The sequence below is a fragment of the Pyrus communis genome, chromosome 6 (genome assembly GCF_041283825.1).
Source record: "Pyrus communis isolate YQ-2024b chromosome 6, ASM4128382v1, whole genome shotgun sequence".
In the NCBI taxonomy this organism is placed as follows: domain Eukaryota; kingdom Viridiplantae; phylum Streptophyta; class Magnoliopsida; order Rosales; family Rosaceae; genus Pyrus; species Pyrus communis.
In genome coordinates, this window is record NC_142570.1 from 8,961,408 (window position 1) to 8,973,475 (window position 12,068).

General features: G+C 38.9%; 2 protein-coding genes across 3 annotated transcripts; both read left to right on the plus strand.

The window, feature by feature from the left end:
* The first annotated feature begins 2,616 nt into the window (after window positions 1-2,616).
* LOC137710841 (uncharacterized) lies at window positions 2,617-7,374 on the plus strand. 2 transcript variants are annotated; one of them, XM_068449980.2, is made up of 7 exons: window positions 2,617-3,290; window positions 3,811-4,541; window positions 4,628-4,759; window positions 4,884-5,169; window positions 5,360-6,102; window positions 6,193-6,324; window positions 6,488-7,374. In XM_068449980.2, exons 1-7 carry the CDS (start codon window positions 2,783-2,785, stop codon window positions 7,220-7,222), a joined length of 3,267 nt encoding a protein of 1,088 aa, XP_068306081.2. In that variant the 5' UTR covers window positions 2,617-2,782; the 3' UTR covers window positions 7,223-7,374. The 2 variants fall into 2 exon arrangements, with proteins under 2 accessions (XP_068306081.2, XP_068306083.2); XM_068449982.2 differs by having other exon boundaries at window positions 5,369-6,102.
* Window positions 7,375-8,190: 816 nt separating this feature from the next.
* LOC137711735 (uncharacterized) lies at window positions 8,191-11,578 on the plus strand. Its single transcript, XM_068450991.2, has 4 exons — window positions 8,191-8,607; window positions 8,812-9,408; window positions 10,171-10,532; window positions 11,184-11,578. The coding sequence occupies exons 2-4, from the start codon at window positions 8,823-8,825 to the stop codon at window positions 11,199-11,201; spliced, it is 966 nt and encodes a 321-aa protein (XP_068307092.2). The 5' UTR covers window positions 8,191-8,607; window positions 8,812-8,822; the 3' UTR covers window positions 11,202-11,578.
* The last annotated feature ends 490 nt before the right edge of the window (window positions 11,579-12,068 follow it).

Here is a 12,068-nt window from a genome sequence, read left to right on the forward strand (position 1 = left end):
CAAATTGTCACATCCCGGCCCGGGCGGGACTACTTCCCGAGCCCGACTCCACTACCGTAGCACGATATTGTCCGCTTTGGGCTTACCATTCCCTCACGGTTTTGTTTTTGGGAACTCACGAGCAACTTCCCAGTGGGTCACCCATCATGGGATTGCTCTAGCCCCCTTCTCGCTTAACTTCGGAGTTCCCACGGAACCCGAAGCCAGTGAGCTCCCAAAAGGCCTCGTGCTAGATAGGGATGGGAATATACATATAAGGATCACTCCCCTGGGCGATGTGGGATGTCACAATCCACCCCCCTTAGGGGCCCGACGTCCTCGTCGGCACATACGCGGCCAGGGTTAGGCTCTGATACCAAATTGTCACATCCCGGCCCGGGCGGGACTACTTCCCGAGCCCGACTCCACTACCGTAGCACGATATTGTCCGCTTTGGGCTTACCATTCCCTCACGGTTTTGTTTTTGGGAACTCACGAGCAACTTCCCAGTGGGTCACCCATCATGAGATTGCTCTAGCCCCCTTCTCACTTAACTTCGGAGTTCACGGAACCCGAAGCCAGTGAGCTCCCAAAAGGCCTCGTGCTAGATAGGGATGGGAATATACATATAAGGATCACTCCTCTGGGCGATGTGGGATATCACAATCCACCCCCCTTAGGGGCCCGACGTCCTCGTCGGCACATACGCGGCCAGGGTTAGGCTCTGATACCAAATTGTCACATCCCGACCCGGGCGGGACTACTTCCCGAGCCCGACTCCACTACCGTAGCACGATATTGTCCGCTTTGGGCTTACCATTCCCTCACGGTTTTGTTTTTGGGAACTCACGAGCAACTTCCCAGTGGGTCACCCATCATGGGATTGCTCTAGCCCCCTTCTCGCTTAACTTCGGAGTTCCCACGGAACCCGAAGCCAGTGAGCTCCCAAAAGGCCTCGTGCTAGATAGGGATGAGAATATACATATAAGGATCACTCCCCTGGGCGATGTGGGATGTCACAATCGATTCGCCCCGGGCCGGGATGTGACAGCAATAGAACATTTTTGACGGCTCATCAGAATTGTATCTTTTCCAACTAAAGCTTTTACAATGACAATTGACCAGCACTTGCCTTGGAAAAGAGTTTTTCGGACGAAAGAATTGTTTTATCGACGTTATTTGATCTTCGATGAGGTTTCATATTGTAGTAAACTTAGATTTCAATCTCATCATCTACTAGAGTCGAACTTAAAATTTCTTACTCACAAATAAAAAATAGAGATTTTGAATTTTAGGGCTTGAATAAGATCTTTTTAGATTTTAACCTAAATGGTTTCTAGAGTTAATTCAATTAAAACTTATCATATTTAAGTATTTATAGCACATTTATTATTTATAAACTTACCATCCGAAGTTTGATATCCATACATAATTAATGTATTTTTTTGTGCTCCAATCAAATTAATAGAAAAAATTTCTACAATATTCAAAGTCTTATAATTAGAAGAAAAAAAGTCAACATCAAATCCCCAAAAATGAAAAGTTATATTTAAAAAACTCATAGGTACGAAAATATGTAAGTTTTGGTACGATAATATCGATACTTAACTATAATATCTAATAATCGACAAAAAATATAGACTATAATATCTAATAAGTATGATTATTCATGCACAATGAAGAATAGATGATAATATATGACTTTTCTTATTGTGAAAACTTAACAATAATTAACGATAAAGTTACATTTTTATTGATTATGGGAAGCAATATATAACCTACGCACAAAAAAGTCAATAATTATTACAACCTAATTAATATTAAAAAAACTACAATTAAATGTCTAAGGAGTAGATTTAGTTTTAATCTTATACATAATTTTATTATGAAAGTATTTATTAAGGATTGAAATAGAATTTTCTACAAAAAGAATATTACTAAATTGTAGTAAACTCAAACTATTTTGAATTGTAAAAATATAGAAATCTACCTTTCTATGGGAATATGTTCGTTTATCACCCTCACATGATGGTGATGCTTACTATTTTATTATCCTCGTTGAATGAGTTTAAATTTCAAGATTTGTTTAATGAATTGATATAAATTTCAAATTTTAAACTCATTCAATAATAACAAGTAGAAGGGTAAGCACTACCATCACTTGAGGATGGTGAGAAAATGCAGCTCTTTTTATGGTGGATTCTAGTATTGTCCATTACAATGGGTAGTACTATTCACACACTTCTTTTTACCTTTTATAAACTCCTATTAATTTATTCGATTCGGTTTTTTTTTGTTTTTTTTTGAACAATCAATATTATGTGTACTAAGGGAGAGGGGATGAGTTTAGTCTCACAATTGGCTAGCAATAATATGGTTTAAATTCTCCTTTATCAAAAATTAAACTTACGAGCTTTCACTTACAAGTGAAGAAAACTACTACTATATCGTAATACAGCTATTTGATTTGCCTATTGAAATTTAAAGTATGTAAAAAAATAAAAAGAATCATGTGGATGTCACTACTTTTGATAATACATATAAAGACTCGTACAGGACGTTTCTTAATGCGTTTCAATTATGGGACAACCGTACGATCATGCATGCTAACAACACGTGGTGCGATCTTGTTCACTCGTACGTCCACTTTCACACTCAGCAATGGTGTCACTTCCTTCGTTCCATCTTTTTCAAGACTTCAGCTCCGGACTTGAGTCTTGGTCTTTCTCAACTTCCTTCCGAAGCTGACTGATAAAGTTTCGGGGCATCATCTCGGTTCCGTTTCGTATTTCCGTCACCGCAAATGGTGACCGCGACACCACTAACTCCTCCTTCAAACGGCCAGCAAACCGAAGCCGAAGCCGAGGCTGAGAATTTGAGCGTCCCGGAGTTGTTTTCGGCGCTGAGAAGGGCATCTCAGGCCGATGAATTCGCCCGTATCGAAGAGGCATTAGCAGCGAGAGAAGCGAAGCTGAAGCGAGAAATTGAGCGGCAGAGGCACGAGAAGGCATTGATGGAGGAAAACCACGAGTTCGAGCGGCTCGAGAAGCTCAAAGCAGAGGACGAGCTCAGGCTCAAGCTTTCTGCGGTTAAGGAAGAGCCGGTGAGCGGAGAGGAGCTGCCGGAGAATGACGAGGACAATGAGGTAGTTTCGGAGCCTCCGGGGGGAAAATTGAGGAGGAGGAGGAGGAGGAAGGGTTTGAATGACGGCATGCAGAGAAGAAGAAGCGAGCGTTTGGCTGCAATCGCTACTGATAGTGCTGCAGACAACTCTGCTTCTGATGAAGAAAATGGAGGCCTTACAATTTCAGGTAATTTGGATTAATGAATTTCCGAAATTAAAATTTTTGGATTAGGTACTAATTTTGTCAACTTTTTTTACTAACCAGTTTGGGATTGCGTGTGTGCTTTTTAACAACCTAAAGCACCTGCCAAATGTTTCGTCGAAAAGCACTGAAGTAATTTTTGAGGAAGCACTTGAATTTTTAATAAAAATTTTAACGTCTATAATAAAAGTACTTTTAATCTACGCGCTGATGAACATAAGTGTTTTTTTAAGACGCCATCAAAATGGTAGCAATATAAAATGGAAAACAAAATGTAGCATTTGGTATTGAATCAAAAATTAAGTATATAAATTTGCAATTTTATTTGTGGTAATTTTGAGTTTAGTGCTTGGGTTTTGTTTGTTAATTGGTTAATTGGTATCGGCATACATTTGATGATTGTACCTTTGTGCTATTCTGAACTGGTTTTGGTATAATTCTGTTAGTTTTAATGTGTGCATATATATATATATATATATATATATATATATATTTGTATGTATAGGTTATAGAGGGGACGAAAGGAAGCCGAAGAAGTGGAAGAACATGGGAAAATTGATGGAAAAGCGGAAGACGGGAAGTGGAGGAAAATATATACAATATCGTTGTACTATGATGTCATTTTTTAATACGATGAAGCGAGTTAAGAAACACTTGACCGAAGGGCACTTGAAGTTGCTTCAACAAACTCCATTTTGGCCATTAATATCGCCATTTTACAATGGTGTGATTTCCGAAGATCAATGCAGGAAACCAGTGTCTGGTATCCGCAACATCATCAGGTGCTACAACTCCACAACAATGAGTTTTGAGTTTGGTAGCACATCTGCACGGATGACAACCGAAGATATCGCTGAAATTTTGGGACTTCCTCTGGAAGGTGAAGAAGTAAAATTGAAAGGATCAACAAGATACAGATCAGATTTTACCAACAGATATTTCGATGTAAAAGAAGTGTCCAAAAAGATGGTGGATGATGCTTTAGAAGAAGCGATAAAAGGGAAGAGAGAAATCGATGTTGTACGCCTGATTGTACTAGAACTATGCGTTTCCTTCTTATTTAGTGGCACAACCCACTTCACTTCATGGAATATAGTCAAGTATTGTGAAGATATAGAGAATATTTCAAGATATTCGTGGGCAAAAGCAGTGGCTGACCTTTTACACAAATCATTGCAAGCATCGACCAGGAGGTTCGATGGATGTACAGTTCATGGATGTGTGGTTGCCATAATGGTAATTAACGTACTCTTACATATAGTATCGTGTTAATGCAAGAGTGCTTTCATGTATGAATTAATTTTTTGTTTTAATCCTAACAGATTTGGTTGTGTGAGAAAACTAACCTCATACAACCAATCAGTGGAAGGGAGGGACAGAAACCAGCTCTTGCAAAGTGGAACACGCAAGAACTGCACATGAAACTGCAAGAAATAGACATTGCTGACGTTGGGGTAAGTTTTGTACTAATAATATGAGTACTTGCATAACAACTGTTATACAACACAGTGTAGTTGTAATTGGTATGAAGTTACATACAACTGTTATCGTATTTGTTTGGATAATTCAACTGTGCAGCTGGGCTTTAAGAAGGACAAGGGGAAGAAGAAGAAAAGAGGAGAAAACGAAACAACAGGTGAAGAAGCTAAAACTAATGGACGAGAAGATCGAGAACAAGGGGAAGATGTGTTTGAATTGGAGACCTGCATTTCGCAGTTTGAGCAGCGTAGTAAGAAATTGAGGGAGGGTAATAACTTGCAAAGAAGAAGAAGTGAGCGTCTGACTGCAAACCATAGTGCTGCAAACAATAGTAGCAGTGTAAGCTCTCTTCGTGTTAAAGGAAATAAAGATCTCGGAATTTCAGGTATTGGATTAAGGAGTTTATATGATATTTGCAATTTAATTCATGCTAATTTTGAGTTTTGTTAGTTAGTTGGTAGTCAGGGGGTAATGTTTTTGAGTGTTGATTTATCTTTGACGATTGTGCATTTGTGCTTTTCTGGTCTGATTTCTGTATAAGCGTAGAAGTATGTTGTTAACTTATATATATGAAGGTTGTATAGGGGTTACAAAGAAGCAGATGGAAGATAAGAAAACACGAAAAAGGAAGATGAGAACGTGGACAAGTGCAAAAGGGGAAAAACATGTGCAGTACCGCTGTAATATGAAGTCATTTTTTAATACAATGCAGCGAGTTAAGAAACACTTAACTGAAGGGCACTTGGAGTTACTTCGGCAAACTCCATTTTGGCCATTAATATCTGCATTTTACTACGGTGTGATTTCTGAAGATCAATGCAGGAAATCAGACAGTGATGTCCTTAAAATCATCAGGTGCTACAACTCAATAACAATGAGTTTTGAGTTTGGTAGCACATCAGCATTGTTGACAACGGAAGACATTGCCGAAATTCTGGGACTCCCACAAGAAGGTAATGAAGTACAATTACAAGGATCAAAGAAATACGAATCAGATTTTACCAAAAAATATTTCGAGGAGAAACAAGTGTCAAGAAAAATGGTGCATGATGCTTTGGAAGAAGCAATAAAAGGGAAGAGAGAAAAACATGTAGAGGATGTTGTACGCCTGATTCTACTAGAACTATGTGGTACCTTCTTGTTTTGTGACTCAGGTGGGTTAAATTCATGGTGTATAGTAAAGTATTGTGAAGATTTAGAAAATATTTCAAGATATTCATGGGCAAAAGCGGTGGCTGACCTTCTGCACGAGTCGTTGGGAAAACGGACCAAGATGTCGGATGGATATTCTCTTCCTGGATGTGTAGTTGTCATAATGGTAATTGACCAACTCTAGTTTATAACACTTTCCTAATGTAAGAGTACCGTCATATATGATTGCAGTTTTGTTTTATTTTCATTGTAATAGCTTTGGTTGTGTGAGAGAACTAACCTCATACGACCAATCGAAGGAAGGGAGGGACAAAGACCAGCTCTCGTAAAATGGAACTTGCAGGAACTGCACTCGAAACTGGAACAAATAGACGTCGCTGACATTGGGGTGAGTTTATAGTTGCAACATTCAGCACTTACATAATAACTGTTATGCAATACGGTGCAGTTGTAATAGGTATGAAGTTACATATACGTTATATACGCACTATTGGTAGGAATTTGGTTGTGGATGCTGATATCCTATTTGTTTCGGTAATTCGAATGTGCAGCTGAGCTTTAAGGACAAGGAGAAGAAGAAGAAAAGAAAATATAATGGGAAAACACACGAGGAAGCTGAAATTGATGGACAAGAAGATGGAGAAGAAGGGGAAGATGTGTTTGATGATACAGTGGGCTCATCGGAAGACGAACTGCGAGTTCAAAAGACACAATCACAATTAATCCCTGCTCCCACTATTTCGAAAAGGTTGAACGGCGACAACGAGGAGTTGGAAAAAAGATCGGAAGATTTTCGGAAAATGGTTCAAAAAGCAAATGCTGAAGTTTCAAGAGCTCAAAGAAAAGTGGACAGGCTAAGTGGAAGGTTGGAGAGTAAGAAGGAAAAAACTATAAAACTGAGGAGAAAACTAGAAGAAGAAAAGGAGGAAAAGAGAAAGCTGAAAGAGGACTACGAGTTCGTAATTGCCGAGCAGAAATCATTGTTCGGTTCTCTGAAAGGTTTGGTGAAAAAGCTGGAAGGAACTCTTGAAGCCGAAAGGGAAGAGGTGAAAAACCTAAAGAAAGAAAAAACGGAGCTGATCAAGGAAAATCAGGAACTCAAAGATCAGCTACATCAAGGGAGTCCGTGCACCGCAATGCAATTGAGAGAAGACGTACAAATTGTGACAAGCACCGTAAAGAGGGCGTTAGAACCAGAGTTCGAGGACGATCAAGGCGGAAAGAAGAAAACGAAGGGAGAAGAACAGAATGAAAGAAGGGTTGGTGTTTTAGGTATTCTTGGATGAAGAAGTATTAGTGTCGGTGAGGAAGTAAGGAAATGGAAAATTACATTTCTTATCTCTCTCTGATGTATAATTAGCAAGTTTAAAGAACAGCGAAGGGGCATGAACTCGTAACATGTAAGTTTCTCTAATAAAGTTTACGAATTCGAACCCAAGATGATAATAACCGTGTTACAACATTCTGCCATGGTTAGTCCGTTTAATGTTAGTAAGCACAAAACTACTCCTAAACCACTCTTAATGTATTCACGCCCTTCCTTCTCTTGACATGACACGAAAAATAGACATGTAAGTTTCTCTCATAAGCGCAAAACTGGTTGTAAATTTTCTAAATTGAAATTTATACGCGAATAAATGGTTAAGCTTGTCATTTCACCTTCAAGTGATGGGTGTTGGATTTTATTTGGTGTCGTTTATTTCCTCATTTATTCCATGTGTGGTTTTTGTGTCATCAAACAATGCGATGTAACAGTCTTTTTAGTTCATGGGTTAATTTACAATTTGCCCCTTAAATTTTTAATATTTTAACTTTAGTCCTTCAGCGTTTTTTGCCCCAAATTATTTCTTTACACGTGTCTTTTTCTTTACAATGTGATATTTGTTACAAAAAGTTGATAGATTAACACGTGACTACTTTTTAAAGAGCATTTCGACAACTCATTCACTTTCATCAAAATATCGGTCCGATAACATGTGAACAGTTATGTCCAGAGTAAATATTTATGCCAAAATATTAAGAAAAGATTGGTTGATCTAGTCCGAAGCTGGTACTAAAATCGTTTGAAATGGAAAAATTAAATTTTACCTACAAACTTGATTAAATAATATGTAAATATAAACTGTGTCCATCTTTAAACTTGTCAAATTTTGAAATTAACGTTACTTTTATCCTCATTTGACACATTTTAAAAGCTTAAGAGCCGATTTGGGATTAAGAAAAAAGGTTTGAAGACCAAACTGAAGATTCCACCAAAGTTCACGGTCTAAATCTGTAATTAGCTCTTAGGTGTTTCTCTCTTTGGATAAATAACTACAAACACTACTAAAACACGCCAACACTACTACAACACGCCAACTGCCCAACACCCTGTCACCTTCGTTTTCCTTGCATCAGCATCGTCATCTCTTCAGTTGATTCTTCAAATTCTTTGACCCTCTGACTTCCCTGGTTCCCCCTCACCAGCAAAAATCCCGCACTTTTTTCTCCTGCTTCAAAACTTCCTCCCAAAACCCAAAACCTCTCACACTTCTCATCACCTCCCATCCCTCTCTGGTCTCCAACATTCCTCGTTTCACACTTTTGGGTCGCCCGTTTTACCGTTTTAGTCCCTCTTGGCGACAAGGATTCCTCATTTTTTCACATTGGGTCGCCCATTTTACTATTTTAGGTATGTTTCTCACAAAGTTTTGAACTTTTCCTTTTTCAGGTTATGGGTGTTGGGGTTTTTTCTTTTTTTTGTTCTTCATGTTTCTGGCTTGTTTGGGTGGTTGAATCGGCCAAAAAATTGGGATTTGTTGGTGGGTGTGTTTAGGGGTTTTCTGTGTGTTTTGCATTGTTTTGGGGACTTAACTTGGTTCTTGTTCTGTATCAGAGTGCTTGAAAATGGGGGAATTTAGCAGCGAAAATGAAATTCCAAGCATTTCCCACATGATTTCGAATCTGCGGGCGACGTTTTTGTCTCGGGATTTCGACCGAGCTGAAGAGAATTTAGTAGCCCGTGAGGTTAAGCTGAAGAGGGAGATTAAAGACCTGAAGAACAAGAATGTTAAGCTGGAAGAACAGCACCAGTTTGATCAGCTGGACATGCTCAAAGTTGCGGATGAGCGAAATGTTGCGAACGAGAGATACCAAAAGCTGTTGCAGGAGATGAAGAGGGGAGTTGGAGGAGATGATAACGATGCGGTTATAGGGCTGATGAGGAAGTGCAGTGAGTTGGAGGTTGAGAAAAAGAAGCTTGAGGTTCTGCTTGAACGGGAATATTCGGAAACAGAGAGAAGACTTTCGAGGATAGAGGAGAAAGCAGAGAAATTGTGGAATGGGAATCATAGTGCAACATCTCTCCCCCCTGTGATAAATTTGGAGAATGTGTCTAAGTTTAATGGAAATGGAAGCGGGGCAGCGAGTGCACAAGACCCTTCTCCAAGCGATCCTTCGCATTCTAAAGGAAATGGAGATCGGCAAACTTCAGGTATCGGAGAACTTTACGATGTTTGCATGCTTCCACTCTATTCTAGTTGCTTGCCGTTGGCTAATTGAGTTTACTGCTTGTGTTTTGCCAAAGCTTTATGAATTATGCATCAATGTGTGTGAATGTGTTAAGAACCTTCGTTGATTGCTAGTCGGCTGATTACCAATTAAGTATTTTACGTGCGAAAGAGGAGCGCAGATTGTGTTTCATTTACTTCTTCCAGCGTACTCCTCACATGTTGCATAGTTAGAAAGAGTAACTGAATAGGTAGCGAAAAAAGAGAGTATAATTGTTGAAATAATTATGAACAAATTTGTGGATGTATGTGACGATGTTTCTGTTTATTATGCTTGGTCATATGATATATGCATTCATATGCCTTCTCCTCTCGCCCTGTAAATTTGAAGACAGATGTTTGGGGGAAGAGAACTTCCTGTTTTCGCGTAGTCTATCCGGAGAATAAAATTTGGACATGCATTAGGTATTTGTGATTTACGTGCAATTAATGCATTCGGTGTGGCTACTGATATGTATTAAGGAGATTATACATGTTACAACCTAAGCTATCCTTAGAATAATTTTGAAGATATTCCCTTTAAAGGAACTTTGTAAATGTAGGTCAACAATGAAAACTTATATATGAATATTTTCGGTGCCTTTGATATTATACAACGAACTATTTTTGTCGTCTTCAAAAGTTCTCCTAGAACCTTGTTGCCAATGCCTCTGTGATCCCTAACATAAGTATTACATACATGCCAGGTGCTCAGAAATCCCTTATTTTGGTTATTGATAGTGATGATGACAATAATGGAAACCCCGAAGCCAATGACCATTCAGCTTTGCCAAGTGCAGAACAGAATCCAAAGGTGCTCAAAAGAAAGCGAACTTCATCTTTAAGTCCTGGTGATACCGATGATAGTGATGCAATGCCCTTAAGACAAGAAGAAAAAAAGGGGGCAGAAGAGCAGTCACAATTTTTAAGGTCTCCTGTGCAGGTGGGTGATGATTGCAATAGTGATGACGGTTCTAGTTCTACTTCCAGTTCCAGTTCTTCTGACTCTGAGAATGGCAATGGAGGTCGGTCTTTCTATGCTGCAATTCAAAAGGTCAAAGCAACCCAGGTAATAAAAAAGATGACCCTTGTAGCTACTTGTTGCTTTTGAGAAATATCTGGTAGTGGTATGAATGGTGTTTCTTCTCTTGGCTAGTAGCGACTTGTTGTGTTCTTTCTACACTAGTGTGATTGATTCTGTCAATTTTTGTCTTAGTATTGAATTAGATTAGAAAAAAAAGTATTCTTCTGAATGTTTTGGTCATTTGTTGTGATTTCTGCTTTTTTGTTCTTGTGTATATGTAACTTTATTCCATTTGTCCAGATCCATAAACCTTAATTTATAATTCTTGTTTGAAGAAAAAAAGCGCAGCAAAACACAAAAGCATTGAGCTATGCAGCAAAAAACAGGGTTTTTTTTTTTTACTTTTTCGGAAAGAGGAACTAGGGGGTCGGGGGAAGAGGCTCGGAACATGTTGCCTTACTTTGTAAGGTTTTCCAAAATCTCATAAAATTCTTCATCAATGAGCTTCAAGCTTATTGTTACCAACAAGAAAATTGATAATGTGTGTGGTGTATATCTTTATTTTGACAGATGAACTGCTATTTCGAAGTTTCTCCTGTTCTCTTCGTGTTGATCATAGCCCGTTATTCCTTGATCAGCCAATTATACTTGTTTATACTGTTTTTACTGTAATTGTGTTTCACACATTGGCTTCAGGAACGCCGCTACGACTGATTATCCACAAGGGTGATTAATAGGAACCATGATGGAGCTGCAGATGCATGATGGACGTATTTCTGACTGCAAGCGAATATCAGTGGTCGCATTTTGATCGGTTTGTTTAGATGTTCTTGACATAGTTGTCAAATAGACAGATCGATAGACAGATTGCGAATAGGACTGAAGAAACAGCACATGATTCCTCTCAACTATCCTTTTACGTTGGGATCTGAAACCTTTGCTCTTCTTAGTTTCGAAGTGTTCTTACTTCTTTAGGGTTGAAATTTTAAGACCAGTATGCATTTCGTTTTTTTATTGCAAGTGTAAAGTTATCAGGTTATGGTTTACCAAAAAAATAGTTATCAGGTTATATTTGCAGGTTACTATTTCAATCTCTTGCACCATTTTTTTTTTGTTTCTTTTTTGTTCGTATTTGACACCGGAGATATTTTGGAAAGAGGAAACCAACCGTCAAGAAAACTTGAGTAAGGTTGCTTAAACACGTTATATACAGCATAACTCTCATAAAAGCTCGAGACTCTTCACATTTGGTCTCGGTTGATGGGAGAGCTGCCTCGGTTTCTCTCAATATGGAGTAATGTTTTTAATCATTTTAGCTACAAATCTCTCGTACTCTAGCGATACCTAATACGACAGAATGTGGGACCGAGGACAGCTGGTAGCACCAAGGGATTGCTTCTTAGCTAAGTATTGGGTATTAGGGCGTTTCAAGCCCAAAAGTTTGTGCTTGCAGCTCCAGCACATGGGCCCAGCAATGGTTGATGACATGGCATGAAAGAACCGAATGGTTGAGCTCTCACTAGCGGTCTTGTACACGTGATGGGCCGCGTGATTTGACCATGATAACCTGTTGGGTGGCAC

Excerpts from the sequence above, each read along its gene's own strand:
- LOC137710841 (XM_068449980.2), top strand. The coding sequence starts at position 2,783 with ATGGTGACCGCGACACCACTAACTCCTCCTTCAAACGGCCAGCAAACC. Across the intron at positions 4,542-4,627 it reads GATGTGTGGTTGCCATAATG|ATTTGGTTGTGTGAGAAAAC; the intron begins GTAATTAACGTA and ends TAATCCTAACAG. Across the intron at positions 4,760-4,883 it reads TAGACATTGCTGACGTTGGG|CTGGGCTTTAAGAAGGACAA; the intron begins GTAAGTTTTGTA and ends TCAACTGTGCAG.
- LOC137711735 (XM_068450991.2), top strand. The coding sequence starts at position 8,823 with ATGGGGGAATTTAGCAGCGAAAATGAAATTCCAAGCATTTCCCACATG. Across the intron at positions 9,409-10,170 it reads TGGAGATCGGCAAACTTCAG|GTGCTCAGAAATCCCTTATT; the intron begins GTATCGGAGAAC and ends CATACATGCCAG.